Raw genomic sequence first — 27644 nt, 5'->3', positions numbered from 1 at the left:
ACCATTACTTGGGTCATTGACAGAACTATGTCATATCCAGAGAAAAGTTAACAACTAATGGGGATTTGGAAACATGTTATATGTGAAATAATTACAGAAACTGAAGATGACTCACCTCGAAAAGGGAAAAATGGGCATGACATAGTTCTTCAAATATTTGAAAGGCAATTTCATGGCATTGACATTACTTATGCTATCTGGTTCTAGAGAGAGGAACTGGGGAGTTAGAGAAAGTCTAAAAATTATAAGTGTATGAGTATGAAATAGGTTGCTTCATGGAGAATGATAAAGCACATAGTAGATGGTCAGTAAACATGTCATGGACAATAGTTAAGTAAAAGTGTAAAGAACTGGACTAGATGTTTCAAAGTTTTTGCAATTAATTGTGGTCATTGGTGTTCTTCAGAAACATGGTTTTTGGAAAGAATGGAAACAAGGTGGCAGAAGTTGAAGAGAGAATACATGATGCCTAAACATCCATTAAATTAAAAAGTGTATCCCCAGAAGTAAAGCAAAAACAAAGTACTGGAAAAAGACCAGGACAGTGAGTGAGGACAGCTGGGCTCTAGTCTAATCAACATATCAATGGAGGAGTGATTTGAACCTTCTGGAATCCACTTCTGCACTTGCAAAGTCAGGACACTGGAACCAATAGCCCTTGTCCCCGCCTTCTAGATTTCTATCATCTTATGTGAAGTGTTGAATAAAGAATCTAAGTGACATAATGAGAAGCTCAACAAAGTGTGTTTTCACTTACATAAGTAAAAATACAAATACAAAGAAGTTAATTATAACAAATTTTAAGAAATCCTATGAACAAAAATAATGGATAGAAAGGCAGGTAAAGGAGGCAAAACTAGAAAACAAGAGAATCCTCCAGAAGAACATGAAATTTACAATTTATACTGAACTCTACCTGGACAACAAGAAAAATAGTTAAGGGGGGTAAATGTGTTAAATAAATAAAATGCATTAATTTAATATGTTGTGTACATCTCTTCCAACTCTGCATTCAATAATGTCTAGTTAGTAGCATAAAATAGGGCATGGGAGTATTTACACCACAGAAATCAGCACATACTGCAAACCAGGACTTGATTATTATTTGGAGATCCAGTTAAACATTTACCAACCTATCATCACCTATCCATTCCAAACTTCTAAATAGGTTCCCTAAACAATGACTACTTTTCACTTTGATCTCAAAATATGTAGAGCCTTGTTATAAAACCATCTGCTATTTCTTTATTATCTTGTAATGTGGGCCCAATTCAGACTTCAGCGTGAAATGGCCTCTGGTTAGAACTGGAAGTATGATCTGAGGGTAAATTGAACTACTTAGCATGTGTTAGTCATGCGGCATGGCTCGATATAAAATATGAGGTTCCAAAAATGTTTGTAAATATCTGTTAAGAACTCTAGAAGTTTAAAAAACATAGTAAGCCATTCATTTGCTGACATCCTGCCCATGTCCTATTGCACAAAGAATAAAATTGATCTCTTTACAATAACCTTCACAACAGAATATAAGTTGACTCCTATTTATATTCAACCTCTCTCAGTTTTCCTGAACTTTTTTCTGATCCTGTTTTTGACTAAACTCATTCCCAGCTCAGCATTTTTGTATCACTCTTTACTCTGCAGGGACCACCCTGGTGAGTTCTCTTCCTCTCTCCCTCTCTCTCTCTCTCTCTCTCTCTCTCTCTCTCTCTCTCTCTCTCTCTCTCTCTCTCTCATTTCCATCTTCATCTCCATCTCTTTCTCTCCTCTACATCATTCCTCTCTCGCTTCCTCAGAAAGCTCGCTCTGTCCAGCCTACATAAAGCGGGACAACCCACACACAGACAGGTACTGTATACTTCATTACCCTCTTTTATTTTCTTCACACATTTGTCCTATTTATGAATATGTTAACTCCCATTTATCTATCTTCTCATGGTTGACTATAATATTTAGGAAGGCAGTGATTTTATGTTTGTTATTCGCTGATGAATATTGTATCCCTTTAACAGTGGTTGGCCTGGAACAGCTGTGGCTACAGGGGAGAAGGAAGAAAAGATAGGAGGGAAGAGAATTTAGTATCTTGACCATGATATAAGGGCGTTAAGTTACTGAAACACTGAGAAGTTCATCAATAGGCAGCTTCACTTCTTAAGAAGTTAGTTCCTCGTCATGGACTATAATGACAGCAAGAAATGAAAACTTCACTGCAGAATTCAATGTAGCCAAAATCTTCAAATACACATGTCTGTTTTCAAGGATAAGTATTTATTGGAGTTTACCCATGGACATATGAAAAGTTAGAACTTTGCAAACTCTTAGTATTTGGACTTTTAAAAGAAGGACAATAATATTTACCTCTGATTTGCAGTCAACTCTGTTTTGTGAAGTTTTATGGATGTGTTTGTCACATATGATACTGGCCTGTATGCTTGACACTTCAGGCTGAAGGTAATAAATGGTTACTAAGGAGAGGCATCATGAAGGAATGGGAGAAGCATTTTCTCTTTAGAAATGTTGTAAATCAAGGCTGTTTAGTTTTATTCCTTTTACCAGATCATTTGAACTAATCTGATGTTCAGCGCATAGATTTGAAAGTGTTTTTAAGGTACAATCTCAGCATCCAGTTAATTCAAAGACAATTTTTTTTCTTGAAACTACTGCCTCAGAATATGCTGCTTTATTTAACATTAATTTAGGGGGGAAAATCAAAATATATTTTCTAAGGCTTTGGGATGTTATTGCACTGGTTCCTATTGACTTTATTATTATTATTTCTGAAAATGTATTCCATGTGCAGTGTATAACTTCACTCTATGTGTGCCAGCTAGAAAAATGTAAATTTGTTCTTGTGGATGTTGTAATTGTGAGAAATTAAAGACAATCATACCAAAACATATGTGGATATAGAGATGCAAAGAATATTATCTTGCAAACACAATTAGGTATAAAAAAGAAGGAATTTATACAAGCAAACACATTACAGGAATAATTAATGGGAATTGGAGTCTTCTATTCAGTCAGACTTTTCCATTTTCTGGATTATCGAGAAGAGAATTAAATTGAATAATCTCTGATATTTCTGAGACTCTATTTTCTTCTCTTTTTGTTTTTTATTTTGTTTTTTTCTTTTTTCTTTTTTTTTCTGAGACTCTATTTTAAGGTACAAGCAGAATTTTACTAAAAATAATGCTCTTTTGAATATAGCAAGTTTTGTAGCATTGAGAGATGTGATGGATAGTAAAGTTTAAGTCTGTTATTTGCATGTATCTTGGACTCTTTTAAGCAGAGTAAAACTTTATAATGACGAGAGTTCTGTAATTCTCTGTCTGAGCCTCACTACATGTTTTAGAGTCAGGCACGATGGAAAGAAATTGAAATACTAATCACAGCATAGTATTCTAAAATTTTTAATTTATTCTCAAAATTTATGTCTTTGTTGTAAGAGTACTAGCTCTTTTACTTTGACATCTGCCCTGGCTGGTTTAGCTCAGTGGATTGAGCGTCGGCCTGCGAGCTAAGTGTCGCTGGTTCGATCTTCCAGTCAGGGTACATCAGAGAAGGAAAACTCTGACTCCAAAAAACCTCCGCTGCCTTGCGGCATACCTCTTCAGGGGAAAGGCTAAGGGAGTAAACCCCGACAGAAAATCCGGAGCCGGAGTCCCTAAGGCGGTTTGACGTTGTAGTCAACACCGGCAACTCCTGCGGCGCACCTGAACCCAAGCTGTATCGACTCCGTCTTTCCCTTGGACCCTTCAGCTGCGAAGAGAGGGGGGGTCTGCTGCATGGGCAACAGCAGACCCTCCATATTACCCTGCCCAGGCTCTGTAGCTTCAGCGTCATCGCAAGATGTCGATTCAACACGGGAGGAGACAGATACCATGTCACTCCCGAGTCGGACTGCACAGCCATTCTTGGCGGTGCAGATAGACTCTGAAGAAGCTACACCATCGTCTCTCGAGACGGACGGCTGCCGACGACGACGACTTTGACATCAGTCTGTTAAACCAAGCAAAAGTTTAGCTTACCCAAATAATTAATTAATATTAGCTTAATTAATGATTCTTTGACCAACTTAATCTAATAAATCAATTAACTGACATCTGAAAGATAATGCTTTGCAATATTAACAATCTGCTCTAGCTATTTGAGGTATAGAAAGTCCTACAGAATTAGATTAATCCATGAACTCACTCTCATCTCTATTCTTTGTTGGTTTCTCCCAATGGTAGCTTGGAAATGTAGGAAAAATTTTTTTAAATGTCAAAAGTAAAATCAAAGATCTGATTCAGAGAGTCACCTCATTTATTTCACTACTAATACCATGACCTAAGCAAAGACTGCAACCTGCTCCCTTATACCCACACTCCATAGGCTGCTTCTGTCATATATTTTTCCCTTTGAGGTTGCCTCTGGTGGTCCTTTCAAAGCTGAGTTCACCCAGGTAAGTATTTCAGACAGATGAGAGGGTGATAACATGAAACCCAAGTGTTGATTTCTCTCAAAAGGGCTCTCCCTGAGTCCATTATATCCCTCAATAGAATCGTACTGTGCTTTACATGATCTTTTTTTTTCCCACCCAATTCTCTACCCAACCCTAATACCTTACACAGCACACAAGAAATTTGGAAGATTTCTAATATTAATTGACTTGCTTTGAACACACAAGAACAGTAAACAGTCATGCCCAAATAACCCTTTATGGTCAATGAGAAGCTTCAGCTATTTCTATAAGCTACACTATTTCCATAAATATATGTCTGTTTTATAGAGAATTCAGAATAAGCAACCAACATAATTTACATATAAATATAAATATATATATGTTATTATGAGGCTTTTTTCAAAACTTTGCGGAAGAAAAAGAGGTTGCAAAGAAATATTGATAATAACATAGCTTCCAATTGTTTTTTACTATACTCAGAAGTACTCTTCCAAAAATATTTTCTTTTGTGTATCCTTAAATGTCTAACCACAAATAATTTATTAGTAGTATGTTATAATTAATTTGTGCTGTGACAAGAGTAGTATATAACTTTTCCTAAGAATAAGTAATTAAAAAGTCATAAATATGTATCAGTGCTCACTGATACTATACTTCCTTTCCATTGTGCTTTGCACCAGAAAACATGTGTTGAATATTCATATCAAATGCTTTCTTGGCAGTCGGTTACTATGTTGGCAATGAAGAGCCCATTGATGATACAGAACAAAACTTTCCTTTCCCCTTAAGTAGAAGACTGCCTATTATTCAGTGTCCTTTTTGTCACATGGAAGAACAGGGCACTTCTTATTCTTTCTAAGAAATGACCCTTCAGATGCAGTAACAACATGTTCTGTTCCTCAGGAAATAAAAGAAGATCGAGACAGGGCGCGGCTAGACTCCATGGTGCTGCTAATTATGAAACTGGACCAACTCGATCAGGACATCGAGAACGCCCTCAGCGCCGGCTCCTCTCCGGCCGGCACACCGACCAGCCTGCGGCGGCACGCTCCTGTGAGTCTCCCACTTCCACTTCTTCCTCCGTGGACATGTTATCTCCTTCCTTCCTATGGTCCCTCTTGCACGTGAAACATCTTTGATGGTAGCATCTGCCCATATGTGGCCCTAAAAGTATTTCATGGAACTTACTGCAATGCATCTGTGTTTCATGCGGAGTCTGTAAGAGAAGGGTGTGATTCGAAAGAAGATGGTTATTGTTAATTAGACCAAAAACGGATCAACCTGGGAAATTAGGCTTCCTAGTAATCGAATCCTCTTCCTTATGGTTGTTTCCCTAATTATCAGTATTCAGTGATATGCTATCAGCATCGTTCACAATGCTATGTCTATCTTAGTATTTTATTTCCAGTATCTGCAAATTTACATTTCATGTAGAAGATGATTAATAAATATTTGCTGCATGGATGGATGGATGAAAGGATATATGGACACATCCAGCATACTACAAGAAAGAACTTAGGTTAATTTGAAAACACTCTAAAATTAACTCAGTGGATAGGACAGAAGTGAGAATTTTATTCTATGCATCAATTTTATATAAGAAAAAGCACTCCTGAGATTCAGACACTCATAATTTGAATGACACAGATTCCAGACTGACTATACACTTTACATATTTAATATTAACTCCATATTAAATGGCTTGGTTTTTGCAGATCTAGCGAATGTGATGATAGAATGTATTTATAATTAAGGCATGCATTCTTTTCAATTAAGCTGCTACTTTCATTATACAGTAATAAACACATTAAGTCAAGAAATTATGTATTTACCTAGGATCAAAGGGACAGAAAATCCTATATATAAATTTGGGCATCTATTAAAGTAGAGCTATTCTGTATCAAATCTTTTAATTAATATAATTCTTCCATTGATTCTGTAGTTATTCAAGACCTATTCTGACTGTGGGACAGAATATTTCAAAGTAAACAAACTAAAATAATAACTAACTTTAGTGTATACTAGGTATCATTCTAAGTTCTTTACATATGTCAACAGATTTATCCCTCACAACATGTTCAAGTCAGTAAAAAGCATAGAGAAGTTATTAATTGTGTGTGCTGGAGATGAGATACAAACCCAGCCAGTCTTGATCCAGAGCCATGTCATATAACCACTACACCATACTGTTTTCTCTATCTGACTATAATGGAAATGTCATAGCTTGAACAAAACAAACAATTAAAAGTGAACATAAAATTAAATACTTCAACCTAGAAAGCCAGTAGAAATGACAGTTTTGTTTTTCCTTATCCTCAGGATTATTCTCAAATGTTTTCTTTAGGGAGAAGTCTTCCCTAAATCTCCTCTGTATTCCCAGACAGAATCAGTTACTGCTTCTCTGGTGTTGCCACGGTGCTTGTGCATATTTTTTAGTAGGACTGGCATCCAAACGGAGGAAATGCAATCAGAGTCATCTGAAGACCAACAATAAGGGGTGTTCAATGTTGTTTACATATGAAGGGTGTATAGAAATGTCATACTCCTTTTCATCAACATTTTTAAAGCCAGAAATAACCATCTTTTTCAATAGGAGTACTCCTTAGTACTCCTTTGCTAACAAAGTAGGCAGAGAACACATTTTCTCTTTTAAAATGGTCTGATGTGAGTTGTTAAGCTCTCTCCTATCTTTCCTCTTTCCCCTTTTCCCTCTGCATTGAGCTTTCCTCAATCTCCAAGTATTCAGGAGAAAAACCACAGCCCAGCTTTCCGCTACATACAAGCCCATATTGTACTCTTCATGTCAGAGAATGATATAGTCTATACCTGTTAGAAATGCTTCTCTGTTAAATGATAAAGGCAAAAAAAGGGGGGGGGCAAATGTGGGTGATGGTTTTGAAATTTGCTGAGATGTACATCTTCTGCCTCCATTTAAGACATAAACTGGATTTTATATAATATGCACTGTCTCATGGGATATCACTACCATTGCTAAATCATGGTTCGTTCTGTAAATAAAGATCTACTTCCAAGTTTTCAGTTCAACAGATTCTTAGAACAAGCAAAATCATACATTAGAAGCTTGAGGAACACTGAAGTCTGCAGGCCTGGGTCCAAATGGCAACTCTACAACAGACTATCTGAAAGCACGAGAAAATTATTTAATTTCTCACCTTCATGATGTGTGAAAAAAGGAGAGATTGTTTCCTGCCTAATAATTCATTGGGAGGAGTAAAGGAAAGAATGTACATAAATGTATCGCACAAATTTGCAGGGAGAGCAACTTGGCGTTTATTAATTCCCTTTCCTTCTCCCACGTCCTCATTCATACCCGACACGGGGCTAAAATGAATAAAACCTCTCCTGCAGCCCCCAAAACTTCTTTTTGGTCTTTATGTTTATTTTGGTTCATCCCTTGTTCTTTATTGCTGTTCCTTAGTATTTAAAGCTAATTTTAAAATTCTCTCATCATCAAAATATTTTCCACAGGCGCTTGCCATTCCTTTTGATAATCGTGCCATGGATTATAACAGTATGATTATGGCCTTGATTGTCCACCAAGAAGCACTGTCCCAGATTCAGAGAGACTCCTCTGCCGCGCCCTCAGACTGCACAGTGAATTTACAGCTTAGTAGGGAGGACAAGACATACAATGGAACAGTGACCTAAGTTTGAGAGTACTTATGAGAAAATTCTGGAGCAAGTTCTACTTATAATAAAATATTTAAAGAAGAATACAGACTGGAGTCTTTAAGAATGTCTTTAAGCTGAAAAAAAAAAAATATATATATATATATATTAAAAGAAGAGTAGAGGTAAAGACCTAAAGGAGCCTGTCTTGATAGAGCATAACAAGTTGGGGTCAGATGAGTCTGATTTTTAATCCCAGCTCTGCCATAAAATCTGAGTTTTATCAACTTAATTGCCTTAAGCCTTGGCATCACTGACTATCAAACAATAATGATACATTACCTGCCTCATAGAGTTGATGAAAAGTGAAGCAGAGAATAGCTGTAAAGTGTTGTCTTTAAAAAATACAAACATGTAAATGGTAGATTTTTTAAGTATTTATTATTTTACCTCAGAATTATTGTATTGTTAGGAGGATACAAGGTTACCCTGGTATTTACCCAAACAAGTCACAAACAAGAAGGTAAAACTAATGCAAAAGATTTCTGATGTACATAAAGGTCAGATGTAAGTAGCTTATAAATTACTTGCTACATATAACTATACACTTGACATTTATAAATTACCTGCTATTCATGACTATTCATTCGATGTTGGTTCAATCTGAAATTTTAAAGGATTATATTTCTCTTATGGTAAACTGTTGTTTGTCTTTTCTATGCAAAAAAAGAGTAGATGGCTACTTATCTGAAATCATTCAGGGGATGAGAAATTTAGTTAGGGTTCCATGTTTTTAAACACATGCACATATGTAAAGATTGTATATTCCATTTTTATATTTATTATCATTGTATATGTCTTTTGTACTCCTTTTTAATTTTTTATCCCACTTTTTTTCTTTTCTTCTTTGCAGTTTGAGATATAATTGACATATAACATTGTGTACACTTAAGGTGTAAAACGTGGTGATTTGATATACTATATAGTGCAAAATGATTAGCACAATAAGGTTAGTTAACTCAGCCATCACCTCATATAATTACAATTGTGTGTGTATGTGTTGCATGTTGAGAACGTTTAAAATCTACTCTCTTAGTAACTTTCAAGTATATAATGCAGTATTGTTAATAATAGTCACTGTACTGAATATTAGATCCCTAGAACTTACACACCTTATAACTGGAAATTTGTGTCCTCTGAGCAACATCTCCCTGCCAGCCCCTGGCAAACACTGTTCCATTCTGTCCTATGAGTTCAGCCTTTTCTTTTAGATTCCTCATTTAAGTGAGATCATACAGTATTTGTGTTTCTGTCTGACTTATTTCACTTGGCATATGCTTTCAAATTCCATCATGTTCCCAAAAGAGACATAATGATCTTCTTTTCTATGGCTAAGTAATATTTTATTGTACATGTGTGTATATACATATAATATTCCATTGCATGTATGTGTGCATGTGTATGTGAGTGTATATATGTGTGTGTGTGTGTGTGTGTGTGTATATACATATATATATATATCACATCTTCTTTATCTATTCATCTATCAATGGACAATTAAGTTGTTTCCCTGTCTTGGCTATTGTGAAAAATGCTGCAGTGAACACAGGGATGTAGATGTCTCATCAAGATAACAACTTCACGTTCTTTGAATAAATACCCAAAAGTGGAATTGCTGAATCATATGATCATTCTGTTTTTAAGTTTTTGAGGAACCTCCATACTGCTTTCCACAGTGGCTGCACCAATTTACATTCCCAAAAACAGTGCACAAGTTTCCCTTTTCTCCAAGTCCCCATCAACACTTGTTATCGCTTGTCTTTTTGATAATAGTATTCTAACAGGGGTGAGGCGACATCTCCTTGTGGTTTGATTTTGCATTTTCCTGATAATTAGGGGTGTTGCACATCTTTTTATGTACCTGTTAGCCATTTGTATGTCTTTTTTGGGAAAAAAATGTCCATTTAGGTACTCTGCCATTTTTGTTATAGAATTTTCTGAGTTCCTTATATATTTTGGATATTAACCCCTTACTTGATATATGGTTGCAAATATTTTCTTCCAGTTCTTTAGGTTGTTTCTAATTCTGGTCATTGTTTATTTTGTTGTGCAGAATCTTTGAGCTTGGTGTAGTCTCATTTATTTTTGCTTTTATTGCTTGTGCTTTTGGTGTTTAATTAAAATAAATATTGCCAAGACCAACGTTAAGGAGTCTTTTTTGCTGTTTTTTCTAGTTTTATAGTTTCAGATATTACATTTAAGTCTTTAATTCATTTCAAGTTAGTTTTTGTGAGTGGCATAAGAATGGGTCCAAATTTATTCATTTACATGTACATATCCAATTTTCTCAAAAGCATTTGTTTAAATGACTGTTCTTTCCTCATTGAGTGTTCTTGACCCCTTGTTAAATATTCATTGACCATATATGCATGTGTTTATTTCTGGGCTCTCTATTTTTCTATTCCACTGTTTTGTGTGTCTGTTTTAATGCCAGTACCATATGCTTTTGATAATATAGCTTTGTAATATAGCCTAAAATCAGGAAGTGTGATGCCACCAGCTTTATTCTTCTTTCTCCAACTTGCTTTGGCCATGTAAGGTTTTGTCTGGTTCCAAACAAATTTTAGGATTTTTTTTTCTATTTCTATGAAAAATGTTTTTGGAATTTTGACAGAGATTACACTGAATATGTAGATCACTTTGGGTAGGATGAACATTTTCACAATTTTAATTATTTAGATCAGAGACTATGGAACACAGTTCCATTTATTTCTACCTTTCATCTCTTTCATCAGGGTTTTACAGTTTCAGTGGACAGATCTTTCACCTCCTTGGTTAAAAATTACTATTTGTTAGTGTAGTGATTCTTTCATAAAACATCATGTAATGAGCATGTTCTAGATGTAGGCACTGTTCTAAGATCTGGAAATGTATCAGTGAACAAGACATATAAATTACCTTCTTTTGTGATAAGTAGATTCCGTTAGAGAAAGACAGATGAGGGTTAGAAAGAGAGTTGAATGAAGGTGGATAGATAGTGGATAAGTAGACAGCTGGGTAAAGAGATAGATAGATAGATAGATAGATAGATAGATAGATAGATAGATAGATAGATAGATAGAAAATAAATGGATATAATTGATATGTGATAAGCAAAATAATAGGATTGTAAAACAGAAAATGACTGTAGAAGTTTAAGGGAGGAAATGCTTTAGCTTGAAATGTCAAGGAATGCTTCTATGAGTTAGTGATATTCAAATTGAGATCTCAGTGACAAGAAAGAACCAGCAAAGGGAAATACTGGGAAAGGGGACAAGAAAGAATATAGTCCCTGCCATAGAAGCCAGCTCATGTACCAGAAGGCCTGAGAGACAATGAACATGTCTGGAGCACACTAAGAACCAAGAAAATGGCAGAGCATAAAGCCAGTGGAATGAGGATACAGAGTAACTAATATTTGAATATGTGAACCATGGTAAAGTTGAGATGCAGAAAGAGTAGACATAAGGATATTTAACTGATCATTTTCTCAGGTCAAATTTTTGAGTGGTAAGTGCCTTTCTTCTCATCCTTCTCCATTCTCCTAACCCCCATCTTTCCTCTATGTCCCCAGGCCACTGTATAACACATACAGAGCATTTGATAAATAAAAAGCACAGTCTTTGGAGAGATTAAGGAGTAACTGAGTTCACTTAGCAGATGCCTTAGCCACATAATATGTACTAGTTACTAATAACAATATTTATAGTAATGGCTAACGTTTAATGAAAATTGTGTCCATTACATACACTTTGCATATATCTTGCTCCATCCTCACGAAACTCTATGAGTGCTTATACCCATTTTCAAATGAGAGGATTGAATTGCACGTGACAAAGGATAATTTCTTCCCTCAAATACTTATAGTTCATTGGATAGACAATTGAGCTAAATGACTCTAGTCCATTGTGGTAGGTGTCATGACAGAGGGTGTCTGATGGGAACATGGAAGAGAGTGAGGTGAGCAGAAATGAGAACTGTCTTTTCATTTGACATTACAATAACCCTGCTGCATGAGAAGTGTTAAGAGAGTTACTCAAGGTCACATAGTGAATAAGAGTATCTGTGAGCTGCTACCTCCTGACTCACTACAGTACCCTACCTTGCTCTCATTGCGGCCCCTTCCAATGATTCACAATCAAGTGGTAAGTTACTGAAGTTGTATATTACCACTTTTTCTAAAATTTGCCTTCTAAAATCAGACCCTTTGAAGAGTACAATTGTTATTACCAAACTATGCATAATTATGGGTGACACGTCCAAGGCAATTGTCAGGCACTCTTTAGTGTGTCAGTGTGTGTTGGGAGAAGGAAGAGGTGGGAGGGTATTGGTAGCAGGGGAAAAGGCATGGAGAGAGCGTATGCATGCCCTTCATATCAATGCATTTTTTTTTCATAGGATCTGGAGTCAGGATCTGAGAGTGGAGCAGATACCATTTCAGCAACTCAGACATCAGTAAATGTCTCTTCCAACACCGAGTCCACTGATCTACCATCTTCCACCCTAGTGGCCAACTCTGGAACGAAACCCAAGTCTACGGTAAGTGGTAAATAATAGCAGTCAGTTTCAACATAAAGCGTTGATGATCATAAGGTAAGAATTGATGTTTCATCCATTCAATATAGAAGTCATACTCTGGGAATTTTAGTTGCAGTGACTTGTTAATATTTAATACAACCCAACATGTGCTGTTTATTTTACAAACGATAACACAAGTCTTTCGCTGGTACTTCATGGTTCCAGAATTATGCATAATATGGTATTAAATTTTGTTGCTGGATACTCAGAACTTGAAAGAACCAAGAATGTCAAATCTGAAGATGGATCTCCCTGCATTATTTTCTTGACCATCCTGCTTATCAGTTGGAAAATTGCCTCTCGAAACTTAGATAGATAGATAGATAGATATAAAATCACACACATCATAAACTTTATGTGGGTATTAAATAGCATACTCATGTAAAGTACTTAGTGAAATGCTTGGCACAGAATAAATACAGAATAAATGTAAACTACTGCCATTATCCTTATGATGCTTCATTGACTTTAAAATGCTACCAAAACAAATGAAAAGCAGAATTCCCACATATAATATTATAACATGGTGAACTGCGAATAAAAGACATTTTCCTTTAAGTAAAAACTTGAGCTGCAACAGAAAAGCAGTATTTGACTCTAAAAGGTAACATTTATGGAGGAAGTAATTACTACTTCAAATATCTAAAGTCTCAGCAGCTCCAAAATAACCTTTCCTAGTTTAGTGAAAATCATAGAGTCGAATTATTTTTTTAAATGCCCATGTTAGCTTAACACAGAGAAAAAAGTTTGGATTCCTTGTTTGCCTGCCTTTAAAATAAAAGACAAGTCTGAAATAAGACTAAAAAGAGAACACTGAATTTAAAATATAGTAGATATGTTCGTTTGTAAGAATGTCTAAGCATTTTTGATGGAAAAATATTAATCAAACACCTACTCTGTGCATGCATTATGCAAGATGATAAAGACTTGGAACAAAATATATTCTGTGTCTTTAAGCAGCCCACAGTCTAACAAAGGGAGGTAAGCATGTAAACAGTGAAATGAAATACATATTGTAGTACTGTACGTATTGAAAATAAAAGAAACCAGTGACATACTAGACAATTCTATCTGGGGGTACACTGAAAATATAGGGTCAAAAAATATTGTGTGCACACAGACTGACTTCAGTGAAATGGTGCTCTTCTTTTTCATAATGGGTAAAAAAGATTGAAATGCAAAATTATTATATGAAACTTGGTGATCTCATTTTACATCTTTCTTATTAAGGCAAAAGATAAAAGCCTCTCAACAGTTTTTAACTTGAAGGTTTGAGAAATACTGGGGCATTGACTTTTTGAACACAGGGGACAAGTGTGGGACTGACATATAAAAAGGAAATCAAAAGGAAGGTGAATTACCTTTTTAAAGGTATTTATGCTGAAGAGCAGTTCTTTTCGCTCTGACATTTCTTGCATGTTCATCTTTCACTTTAGGATAATTACCACTGCACTGGTACCCACTATTTCTCCTTAGCATATGGCCACCTTATAATTTGTTGCAATTTACACAACTCTGTGTCCAGTTCCTTAGTCTTTTCTTCAATATTCCCATGTTTATAAGTGTTATCACTATAGTTCCATTAAGATACATACATTATTTTGTATGGTCACCATCTTCAGTAAAGTTTTAGAATGAAAAACATAAAACCATTCGTTTTCCCAGGACTTCAGTCCATTAGAGAATTTTATGACAAGTTCTCATTCAAACTTTCCATGGTTTGCCTTCTCAGTTGACCAAACTATTCACCCCCACAGGCAAAATTAGAAAAGACTTAAACTCAGTTATTGAACAGAAACATATTTTTTCATGTACCACAAATCAGATATTTACTGATAAGTTTTCACTTTGTATGACATCAGATGGGAATATGTCCTCAGCTGTTCAGGCGTGACACTGATACCTGGACACACAATCACAGCTTCATAGTGATGCCACACGCATTAGACAGCAAACAGTGAGACTCATTATGGAACACAGAGTTCCACTTAAAGACAACCCAAAACTGCTGACCACGTCTGCACCAATACCACAGGCAGAGCTGGACAACGAGACATGCGACCCCAGAAAAGAAAGAAGGAAAAAAACCACTCCACCGTCAAATGCAACTGACTTTTAGGAAATGTCTAAAAGAAAATGGCCCATAGTGAAAGGAACTCAAACAATGAGGGAGAACGGTTGCTTTAATTTGTGCATTTAATTTTTTATTTGTTATTGGGGGTGGTATTCTTTTGAGCACTCCTTTTTTTACTGCAGTTTGAAAATAATTTGAGGGCCATGAATTAAGTTTATGTTTTTAGGTGTTCCTGGGTTAGAATATTAGAATAAAAATTTTTACCAATTGAATGAGAGATTAAACAGATACCTTTCCCCTCCATTTTTAGCTAAGGAAATAAATTTTGTATGATGACAATCTGGCTAATTCATGAAAAGAATGGTGCTCTATAATGCTGTTCTTTTCATCATGAACTGAACTTTCAATTTTATTATTAAGTATAAACATTAAATCCTAAAAACATCTACTTCTAGCATCCACCTAAAATGAACTAACTTTCTGCTCCGTAGTGTCACATTTTTACAGAATGCTTACTTTCACTTCAGAATTATTTAATGTTATATTTGATCTGCTGCTATGAAGCCTATTTATAACAGTGACTAACTACCAGAAATATTTGGCTTTCCTTTTGAGTGTAAGGTCTCTGGGTTTCTAAGTGCCTATTTTTCATGAATATTTCTTCTTTTATATTTATTATTAGAATGGGACCAATGAGTAATATTCAGATTTTTCATAAAAACTATATGTATGTACACACAGAGGTGTGCAAAAGTAGGTTAATAATAATAACGAATAATACAAACTAATAAGTAATAATACAAGAATAAACTCTGTATTTTGAGCACGCACAACTGGAAACCCACTTTTGCCCACCCGTGTGTGTGTATGTATGCATATCATGCTGAAAAGTGAACATTAAAGTAGATTTCTGAGGTGGATTTCACACAAAAACTGAAAGGTTAAAGGTAGGATATTCACTACAAAAAAAAAAAAAAAAACACATTAGAAAAAAAAAAGATCTAGTTCTTCATGTCAAAGATTTCATCAATTTTCCTCCTACGTTCTTTGCTTTGTTCCCTTGAGGCAGACAAGCCATGAATGGTCATATCATTTTATATGAAGTTCTTTGATTCACTGTGGAGCACAGCACTACTCTGGCGTCTCTCTGACTGCGGTTTTCAGTTGCTTGTATTGGTCCTGTATCAACTGATATAGAGCTGTTACGTGTAAGATTTTAAACTGAGCACTAAAACCTGGCTTCAGAACCAATATAAATTGGTTTGAGGTATTATGATATCAGAAACAAATAAGACTAGTGTTTGAGTTCTCAAGGTACGCAAGAACAATTTCATTGAAGAATGAAGAACAGTGGCTCATTCATCAGAGCATGGCGTAGATTACATTATTTTAACATAGTTTTCTAATTCATTCATCTGCCACAGCTTTTTGTATGTACATATGTGTGTGATTAGATTAAATATACATATATGTGTATGGATATATATATCAGATTATATAAAGACAGATATAGACATAGATATAGATATAAATATAGATGTAGATACAATCTTTAGAAAATAACATCAAAGAATGGATATTTCCAGATGGTATTTTCCGAAATTCTGTGTGGAATAGTTCTTAACTATATCAATTTTCAATAAAACCAATAAAACCAGTGATTTAATTTTTTTTTATTTTTCAATTGCAGCTGCCATTCAATATTATATTACTTTCAGGTGTACGACATAGTGGTTAGGCATTTATGTAATTTACAAAGTCATTTCCCAAATAGGTCTAGTACCCACCTGGCACCACAGATAGTTATTACAATATTATCTACTGTATTCTCTATACTATATTTCTCATCCCTGTGACTGTTCTGTAACTGCCAATTTGTACTTCTTAATCTCTTCACCTTTTCACTCAGCCCCTCCCCCGTCCTCTCCCATCTGGCAACCACCAGTTTATTTGCTGTATCTATGAGTCTGTTTTTGTTTTTTGTCTATTTGGGGTTCTTTTTTGTTTGTTTTTTAGATTTCACATATAAGTGAAATCACATAGTATTTGTCTTTTTCTCTCTGACTTATTTCATTTAGCACAAAACCCTCTAGGTCCATCCATGTTGTCACAAATGGTAAGATACTATTTTTCTATCACCGAGTAATATTTCTTTGTATACATGGACCACCACATCCTCTTTATCCAATTGCCTATTGATGGATACTTACTTTGCTTATAAAATTTTTATATAGTCATATAATTATTTTTCAATGTAAATTTTAATAGTATGTTTATTAATTTTGTATAAGGCTATTAGTCAGAATGAACTCAAATGCTAGTTTATTCACTGTTACCAGGTTTGGAGTGGGATGGTGTCTGTATCTGGGATAAGAGATTTGAGGTTTAGAAAGTTCTAAGAAAGGTTTTCAAAAGAGAAAAGGTAGAAGAACAGAGGTCAACGAGCACGTTTTGCAACCAATAGTCAACTTTATTGTTGCATCTGTAAAATGAGGAATTCGACGTTAAGCTGCTTATAAATAAAATTATAAAGCCCATAAAGTATTGCTCTGCTGGAGAGTTACTTATTAGAGATATAAAGGACAATCTGATCGGGAGTATGATACTAATCCATGATGAATCAGCCCCACAAAATTAGAAAAAGAATTTTTGACCTTAAATTCATCAGTGGAGTTAGGAGGGTACCTGAACCCTCTGAAATTGTATTTTAAATTATGTATGCATGCCAGTTTGCACATAGGAAGACTGCTAATAGCTTTATCAGACTCTCAAAAGACTTGGCAACCCCCCATAAAGAAATGCTTATTCAAGTTTTGATGATTCAATCAGTTATCCACTGAGAAGACCTGATAAGTGTGGGAGCATCTTTGATACAAATAATGCACTTCAGGCACATTGACAGGATTTGCTTTATTTGGGTTTATTTCTTGGTAGAGAATTCCACAGTATCCCCTTGAGAATAAATTAGGCTATGCTTTATGGTTAAGCTAAAGTTGGTATGCTTGTGATGTACTGAATGTTAGATCCAACTGAATATATTGAATGGGATATTTACTTCACTAAAATGTAAAATAAGCATGTAGATGCTGGAATCCAACTTACATTATTTTAAAGTATCACTTAAAAGCTGATTTATAAGCAAAATTTTAGTACTATTTCTTATTTTGTTTTACTAGGATATTTTACACTATGTTTTTACTTAATGGTCATCAGACAAATTTTTTTAACAAAGCTAGTAGTTTCACTAATGCTGTCCACTAGTTAAAACAAAATAGAGGGATAAAGCATTCTCATTCTTACAAATTGGAACTGCAAATACTCATTTTTTCCAGAAGTTATTGAAAAAAATGCAACATAATATATTGGGTTGCCTAGAAAGTCCATTTAGTCTTTTCCGTAAAATAAAAGATACATTTTTCATTTTCACCAACTTTATTGATTTGGATATTTTGAGTATGTCGGCTCTCTCCTGCTATGCTATTGGCTTCTACAATGCACACGACAGCCCCACAGCAAAGAACTACCTGTATTTGGCCAAAATGTCAATAGAACCAAGAAAAACTTTGCAACCCGCTTTTGACACATTTGATCAGTTACAACACTTTCTCCATACACTACACTAATCTTTTTTTTTTTTGTATTTCACTTTCATTTTTGCCTTTCTTGAAGTGATAAAGTATAGTACACCAAAATGTTGCTTATTTCATCTTCAATGTTAAAATGGCTGCACAAAAATTCACCAATTTTGATGTTTTTTTAAATGCATGCTGATATTACAGTTGTCACAATACAAGTTAACAAAACCATTTTGAATGAAGATAAAGACAACGAAGCATTACTAGAGCCATTGTATGGAAAAAAACAAACAAACTTTTTGGCCAACCCAATATAAAATTGACTAAAACTTAAGTAGTATTTTATGTCACATGTAGTAAGTGAAGAAAATAGCATAGTAAAGGAAATACTGGTACACAGAATTTTTAAAGAATGTTCAGTATTTTCTTATGGAACATCAAAAATTTATTTAGTGTAATTTACAACAAATGCTAACAAAAATGTAATGATCTTTGAAAAATGCCTTTGATTGTAATCTTTTTGAATGTGGCAATTCAACTATGATATAGCTAAGTAATAATATTAAAGTATGTGGATTTTAAAGAAATATTTGTCTTTTTTCACTAAGGTCCTCATTGTTTATATGAAAGAAAACAAAAATTCATTGCTTTTTTTTTTTTTTTAAGAAAAACTGAGGCACCAGAAAGCTGGAAGAAAATGTTTTTAAAAAATAAATGATTCTGTGATTATTATTATGAGATAGTTCTTATTAGTCTATGACTCGGAAGCATAGAGAATTTCATTTCCATATACTAGATTGGAATAATGAATAAATATGTAATTCATTAATCTTGGGCTTTGAAAAATAGAAACATTCTTCACAGCCATTTGCTTTTATATTTAAAATAAATTAAAAACTCTGTCATTTCTTGTGTTGAAGATACTCCATCTGTTTCCATTTACACATTAATTCATGACACTGTTGTTAGGAACAGGTTTTCCAAGCTCCACAATGACCTTCTCGCAGAAGCTTTGCCACGTTAAATCTTGAAGTTTCATTTTGCCAAGAAAAGCATAATTTGTACCCAGATATAGTGACCTTTAATGCTTTCAAATGATGAGCACATGGTACTTAAACAATTCTTTTGGAGTCGGCAAATTTGTTTTTCTATCTTCTTTGTGTCTACTTTAAAATAATCTTGTTAATTGGATGTCTGGAGCAGAATTCCTGAAACCAAAGGAAAATGGGGAAAATGGAACACATATGAATAATGAGTTAAAATTGAATAAATTCTCTTAGGACAAGAAACCATTTTTTAATCATTCCTGCAACCTAGGGTTTGGACATATGAGTATTACTTTTGTGTGTTATCATCACTACAATGGGAAAATTTTAATTTTTCCAAGTTCTGGGGTACTTCTTGAATTCAGCTCACATTTTTATCCAAGAGAAATAACAACTTCCAGTTATTTCTGGGCAATGTAAAATGGCAAGCCGAAAGCATGCCACATCACAGCAGCCAAGAATATAATTCACAGCCCTGAGCAGTAATAATAACCAGTAAGCCATTTTCACAGAATCCTCACTTTCTTCATTTCAAACTTAGTTGTCCCAAAATTCTAATTATGTATTCAATATGTTTCCATTTTTTTCTACTGCTCTACTTCAATTCTTTGATAATTAATTCTTCCTCTGGTATTTGATGGCCTGTACGCTCACTTCTTAAAGACAGTTGAAGTCAGCTGAAATGTTTAAACAGGGATTGCATGTGAATATTCAATAGCAATTATGCAGTTTACAGAGAAGGCCTTCTTGACCATAGTTTTAAGCTGTCGGTCACATACCAGATTTATAAATGAAAAAAAAAAAAAAAAAAAAAAAAATCAACCAAGTACTTGAGTATTCTGAATATCACGTATCTAAAATAGTTGGAGTCAAGTAATAAATATATGAAGGGAAGGGAACTGTTTTCTCTTTATCTTCGTAGTGTCCTAGGACACCGTCACTTGAAAGACACCGATGTTCTTGACTATTCTGGGTATTTAATGACCATTTTATGTACTGGTTTTCTTAAATCAATAGTTCATATTCTTTAGATTATTGTTGCTACTGTCACTTTTTAGTGATCCTTCCTTCCTTGCATTTTAACAACTTATAATACAGGTGACTTCTGGATTAGTAAATTCCTTCAAAAGAAAATCAGCTAATGTTCATAAAAATGCCTCCAATTTTTTCCTCTTTACCATAGATTGCTTTATCCATTTTATTTTGTTGTTTTTCTGATGATTTATTCTGAAGGTCTTATACTTGTAAAAATACCATAGTAACTTACTGAATGAGCATTTAGCAAACTAGTCGTAATGTGAAATGCAGAGAATCAAACAAACAGGCAATAATAACTGAAAAATTATTATTATTTAGGCTGTACACTCTGGGGTAGCTCCCCTCACCCCAGAACTGCTTTTCTCCACCTGCCCCTGCCAAACTTAGTTACTTTTATCTCTTTTATATATTGGCCTTCTGAATAAGATCTTCTTTGAGTAATCCACAGCCTAAACTTCAGTAAAATCCTAGACTAAAAAATTATGTAAATGAGGAAAGTGTTTTAAATGTGTGTGTGTGTGTGTGTGTGTGTGTGTGTGTGTGTGTGTGTGTGTGAGCTCAGGCAGCCTCTGATATATGTCTACTTCATTTCCAAAAACATTCTGGTGAAGCTGCCCTCAGAACTTCCCTGTTGAAAGGGCAACATACTCATTCCTGAATCTTCTTCATCACTGAGTCCTGAACTCTAGGGACAATAAGTAACAAACAAAAGTGTGACAGAAAGCTCACTTGACCAGAGCAAGTTGACATAACCCAGGTATGGGGTTCTGCTGTTCTAGATCATTAAATTCTATACTTCACACACAAATTAAAAAACATTACTCCTTAACTGGTTTAAAAAATGTTATTATAGAGGATTACCCATAATCCCATTTGCTGTATAAATTGGAAGAGGCATTAAAAGGACATGAGCTATATGCTCCCCTGTATATCTTTTCTCTTTTTTTATTTTACTTTTTACATTTTTTAAAATTTGTTCTTCAGTTACAGTTGTCCCAATTTTTCCCCCATTGCTCTCCTCTGCCCTGCCCACCCACCACCACAGTCAATCCCCATTCTGTTGTTCATGTCCATGGGTCCTTTATACTTGTTCCTTGACTAAGCCCTTCCCCTTCTTCCCCCTGTTATACCCATCCTCCTTCTCCTCTGGTCACTGTCTGTCTGTTTCTTATTTCCATACCTCTGGTTCTATTTTGCTTGTTTTCTGTTTTGTCCATTAGGTTCTTGTATTAGGTGAGATCATATGATATTTGTCTTTCACTACCTGGCTTATTTCACTTAGCATAATACTCTCCAGTTCCATCCATGCTGTCTCGAATGGTAGGAGTTCTTTCTTTCTGCTGCATGGTACTCCATTGTGTAAATGTACCACAGTTTTTTGATCCACTCATCTACTGATGGGCACTTAGGCTGTTTCCAGCACTTGGCTATTGTAAATAGCGCTGCTATGAACATTGGGGTGTGTAGGTTCTTTTGAATTGGTGTTTCAGGATTCTTAGGGTATAATCTAAGCAGTGGGATCACTGGATCAAAAGGCAGTTCCATTTTTAGTTTTTTGAGGAAACTGCATACTGTTTTCCACAGTGGCTGCAGCAGTCTGCATTCCCACCAGCAGTGCACTAGGGTTCCCTTTTCTCCACATCCTCACCAGCACCTGTTGTTTGTTGATTTGTTGATGATGGCCATTTTGAGTGGTGTGAGGTGGTATCTAATTGTGGTTTTAATTTGCATCTCTCTGATGGCTAGTGATGTTGAGTATCTTTTCATATGCCTATGGGCCCTCTGTACGTCCTCTTTGGAGAAGTGTCTGTTCAGGTCCTTTGCTGATTTTTTCATTGGATTTTTTGTCTTCCTGATGTTGAGTCATATGAATTCTTTATATATTTTGTATATCAGACTCTGTGCATCTTTCCAATTCAATTAAAGTTGTTAGTAAGTTAAACTCATAAAGGAAGTTCTGTTACTTTTTCTGGCTAATTAAGGACTTTCAAGATTATAAACAAAGAAAAACATAATCAGACGTATGAATTTAAAATAGATTTCATAAGGGCACAGAGGTTTTAAAGGTTTGTAAGCAGATAAAATTTATTTATATATAATATATTCTTTGTGGAAGAATATCTTCATTTTTTAAATTGTGTTTCTATACAGTGCATTCTACAGTGCACAAGAACAATTTCTCCACCTCAAACAGATATTTTGGAGAAAAATTCTAACACAATGTCTTTCTGGATCATACGTTTTATTACCATATGTATTATTTTCAAATACTATCTTTTTACTCCAAGAGAAAATTAATACATCACTGACTTAAAATTCTATAGCTTTTAGATAATTGTTGGATCTTTCAAAGGGTTTTTGCTTCTGTTTTTGTAAAACCAATAGTATAGGTAGGCTCTTATAATTACTAAGTTATTTTGGAGGAAGAAATAAGGACATCATCCACCTTGAGAAGGATATAGCCAATAAAAGACTGACACTAATTAAAATAGTATTGTTGAAACTGTGAAGAGTAAAAGAGCATGGTAATGCATTATCTTGCTTTTTGTTTTCATGTTTTCTTCTATGTTTTCTCTTTTCTTTCAGAATACTGCCATCTTCTGGTCAGATTATACATCATTTCGCATACAAAATAAGAGCCACAATTTGACGCGATTTAGGTTTATAGAAATTCACCTTTTATCGCTACAAGTCACCTACTTAAGATTTGTGTCTCCAATGTTTTAAAAGCGTTTATGGGAACTTTAAGAATTTAAATCTGCAGAGGATGTTTCAAGACTTGCAATGTTATCAAAATATATATTGCACAGTAAATATACATGATAACAATAAGGCTAAGTACCTCTAGGAAATATTTGTCTTTATTTCTGTTGGACTTGATGGCTAAGTATAATTAAACAATTTGACATATGGTTGCTATCTTTATTTCTATAAATTTTTGATTTTCAAAGTGGTTCACCTTGAAATAATTTTTATAGTATTTTATTTTAAAACTCCCTCAATTAATGTCCTCCTTACAACAAATAGGATTCTGGTGGCCAACACCTGTCTTCTTGCCAGAGTTTTTTGTATTTGTAACTTATTTTGGAGTTACTTATTAAAGGATAATCATTTCAAGGTCTAGCTTTGGTATACATAAATATGATTACTTCCTACTTCTATATTATAGCTTTTTCTTTTTTGTTAATCTATTAAATAAAAACTAGAGCTCTTACCATGTACCAGTTCTATGGTAGGCACTGAAAATTCAAACAGAAGATGCTGTCCTAGGACTTAAAAGCATGCACCTTAGTGGATTCTTTTAGCCAGGTCCCAGAAATCTTAACTGTACCATGCTGCCCTTAACCAATCCACCAAAAACAGTTGGAACTACCAAAACCAAAAACTAGTAAACAACAGTGCAAGAGACTAAAGCATCTAAAACATTCATTATTGTGTTTTGTCTCTGATGGTTTCTACTAGATTTTCCTTTTTTCCCCCTCATCATATTTACAATTTGCTGATACTTATAATTCACATTCAATAGCCATGTAATCGGCTACAGTGATCAATATTTCACAGGTGAGGAATCTCGACCCAATGAGACCCACTGACGTGAGTCACTCAGCAGGAGCTAAGATTACATATTGGCTAAAACGAGCAGTCCTGTCTTGATTTTGTTATGAGTAAGACCTCTACTTGTGAAAGCTGGCAGTTATTTTGCCAGACTTTGGAATGATATGAAACAGAATCCTCCAGAAAGATGAAAATTATACAGCCTACATTCAAGTTCTACTCTCCTCGAACTAGCTATGAATTCATAAAACAAAGCACTCCTACCTACCTCCCACACATGCACCTGCCTTATTTCTTAACATTTCAACTCTATGATTACAAAACTCCACTTTCTGTTCTAACTATATTTCTTTTCCCATATTCAAAAGTTGCCTAATTAAAAGGGTCAGTAAGGTCATGGCAGGGAGGAGGGGCAGGGGTGAAGAAGGATTGCATGTCTTTGGCAGCTTTGCCTTACTTCACTGGCAGTACCCCACTGTTTTTTTATTATTATAAAGAAAACAGGTAAATGATCACATGCAGGGTCAAATAATGTTTACTTGAAAATGCTCTTCATGTTCTCTGTGAGAGAAAATATTATCCACTGCACAGGCAGTAAACTTAGGAATTCACGTGATCAGTTCCTCCCAGTCAAAGCATTCTCTTGCCCAGGAGACACAACTATGACTGTATGGGAATGGCTTTCTTCTTTGGGATGCTTCTTCTTGGAGCAGCAATCAATATGATTTCAATTTTTTCAGTATTCATTCTGGTGAAAATATCAGAAGGAAATTCAAAATCTGCAAGTCACTCTGACAAGTATTCTAGATATCAATATCTCCTAATATTTTGGAGCTGACATTTATATATGATATGATATGATATGATATAATATACTTATTTTCCTGGGTTTCTTAACCTCCGTTTAATGCATCACTCAAGTACATGTAGTTTATGCTCCTCTTTGAATTAGAATGATACCCAAGCTTTGAATGATTTTTGTTAAATGATTTTAAAAATCCCCATCACAGAGCCAAAAAAATTTTCTGTGGAAATTTCCAATTTAGATATTAGGTTTAAAGAATTTAGGATTGTGTCAGCCTGTTCTTTGGCCTTCTGGGGTCAGAGGTTAAGTTGTAACTTGTGTTTGGAGAGTTCTCTGTGGAGGGTCTAGACCCATAGCAAACTACATGATCATTTACATGGCATTTCCATTTAGACCTATTTCTAGAGACAAAATTTTAAATATTAAAATTCACAGTTGAAAGAAAATATAATTATTTCATTTATAGCATTTCTACACATATATCAAGCAGAAAGTGCCTCGTTATAGGTACATACAGTATGTCCTTCACTAATTTTTTTTCTATTTTATCAAATTCTTTTGAAAATTGACTTCAATTTATATTAAATTTTGATAAAGCAATCCCAACCTGGAAATTATGGTAAAAATTTCCATGAAATAGAGCAATACAAATTCATAAAATTGTTCTTAACTCTTATAAAGCTGGGTATATTATACATGAATTCACACTTATGTGTTTTCTCATTTTTAGTACAAAATAAGCTAGTTTTAAATTATTTTTTATTTTAATTAAATAATTTAGCTAACCCCTTTAAAAGAGTAGTCATGAAGATTTAGTTGATTTACAGAAGTAAATCTCTTAGCAGAGAGTTTGATGCATATTAAACCCTCTACCAATTATAGCCATTATTACACTTCTATCTATACAGCAGATGCGCTCTTTAAAAGGAGTACTTAACATTACTTTTTGTGAACTGATCAATATTTTAAACAGTATATATGCATTTTGCTTAAATTTCATGGCAAATTACTTTGTGAGCAGAATCAAATTCTGGTATTTTCTATACGAGGGTGTATTAGGAGTGACATAAGTAGTTGAGAAAGGGATCCAGACAATGGGGTTAAGAAGACCCACAGCCCAGAAAAGACGGCCTTGTCCTACCTGTCCCAGCATAAGATAAGAAGCAATTTACAGAGTCAAGTTCCCAGAAAGACGGGAATATTCAACCACAGGGAAAAGTGAAAGATATGAAGGAGCCTTTTGATCATCAGGGCAACCCCACAGCACACTTTTGTATTCAAAATGACGCTAATAAATGTGCTCGTGATCTGGGAAGACAAGGATTATGGAAAAGCTGAATAATTCAGCCACCCCTCTCGGCATCCATCTTACTAACTGTCGTCTGGGTTTCAGCTATCACTGTGCTGCTCCTTTCTCCAGCTCTGCTTCTTTGTGGCTATTCTCTGAGCCAACCCACGGTGAGGTGGGTGCCGGGTCATGGTGTTGATGGCGTGTTGACCATCTTGCCTCATTAAGAATATTCTAAAAAAATGTGCCTTATAAATTAGAACTACAAAGTTGTGTATCTAGCATCTTAATCGCTTAATGCATAGGCCCCTTTCTATATAAGCAAAAACTGTGTGCTAAACAGTCAGTTGGGTTAGTATGACTACTTTGAAACAGTGAGTTAACATGAGTTAATATGACTATCTCTTTTTAAATGAACTATCTTTTGTGTCCCTATTAAATTTCCTGTTTCAGTCAATGGCATGTTGCTTAATGCTGCAGCCGATGAGGAAATGCTTTAACATTTGGTCAGAATATGACAGGAAGTTCATGAACTGTGTTTGTTTTATGATTGTAATAAATCAAATGCCAGCAAGTAAGCATCAGAGTTTCATCAATGATGAATGCAAACACTTGAAGGAGGGGTCTCTGCACTGTGCTGGCGCCTCTGAAGAAATGATGTTTCTTTCCACGTCACTGTGGAAGAATTTGTTTGGACATTCTGTTGGAATGCTCGTGAACTGACTACCAAGCTTAGAACAATACTGCTGTTTGTGTACAAAATGGTTGTAAACAGGCTACCCATGAAAACCCTGATTTATATTGATTGCAATTCTCTCTATAAATGTTTAATCTTTATTAGTGACTGTTAAGGAAAGCATGATTTTGAGCCTCTGATGTGGAGTTTTCTGGAGCTTTGAAAATGATCCCTGATAAAGGTCAATTCTCTTTAGCCTCATTTTTTTTTACAGACATTTAGTAACCTACTTCTCACAACCAAAACCACACATGCGCACACACACTTTAAAAAGAAGTAACAAGGGAAATGAAAATGGTAAAGAAGTTGTACCCATTCCCCAATAACAAATCTTAAATTGCAGGTCAGAAAAATGATCCCCAGATCTATACTGATGCATTAGTTGACTGCCTCCACCACTCCCTAGTAAACATGTTTCCAAGGGCCTTAGGCTCTTGAGACTGAATCAGTATAGCAACACCCCAGCTTTTAGTTGATCCTTGTGATGTACCTGCCCGGTAGTAGAGATACTTTAAAATACCAAATAGTACCTTCTGATTATTTACATTTTAATTACCTATTCAATAATTATTTATTGAGTGCCTACTATGTGCCAGGTACTATGCTAGATACTAGAGATATAATAGACTTTCTCAGGGACCCTTAAACAGGGAGACACACTAATAAACAACCAATTCTAGCTCAAAGAAGGCTGGGGCGAGGCACCTAAACTAGTTCTGAGAGCACCAGGGAAAAGGTGGCATACAGAAGGTGCTCAGAAATAATTCTTTATTATTTCAGGACAGCTGGATCTCCCTTGGTGAAAGTGTGGAGAGCTAAGGGAAGAACTTCCCAGG

General features: G+C 34.9%; 1 protein-coding gene across 1 annotated transcript in view; it reads left to right on the top strand.

Moving 5' to 3' along the window:
* LOC149996539 (rho GTPase-activating protein 7) overlaps nt 1-27644 on the top strand; it is a 349033-nt gene that overhangs the window by 77203 nt on the left and 244186 nt on the right. Inside the window, exons 3-4 of the mRNA XM_090258850.1 lie at nt 5348-5497; nt 12512-12652. Coding sequence (XP_090114976.1) covers nt 5348-5497; nt 12512-12652 — 291 coding nt within the window. The remainder of the gene's footprint in view (nt 1-5347; nt 5498-12511; nt 12653-27644) is intronic.

Source organism: Furipterus horrens, unplaced genomic scaffold (assembly GCF_987537825.1).
Source record: "Furipterus horrens unplaced genomic scaffold, mFurHor1.1.pri manual_scaffold_12, whole genome shotgun sequence".
Classification (NCBI taxonomy): domain Eukaryota; kingdom Metazoa; phylum Chordata; class Mammalia; order Chiroptera; family Furipteridae; genus Furipterus; species Furipterus horrens.
Note: the sequence above shows the minus strand (reverse complement) of the source record. Positions and strands in the feature narration are given on the sequence as shown.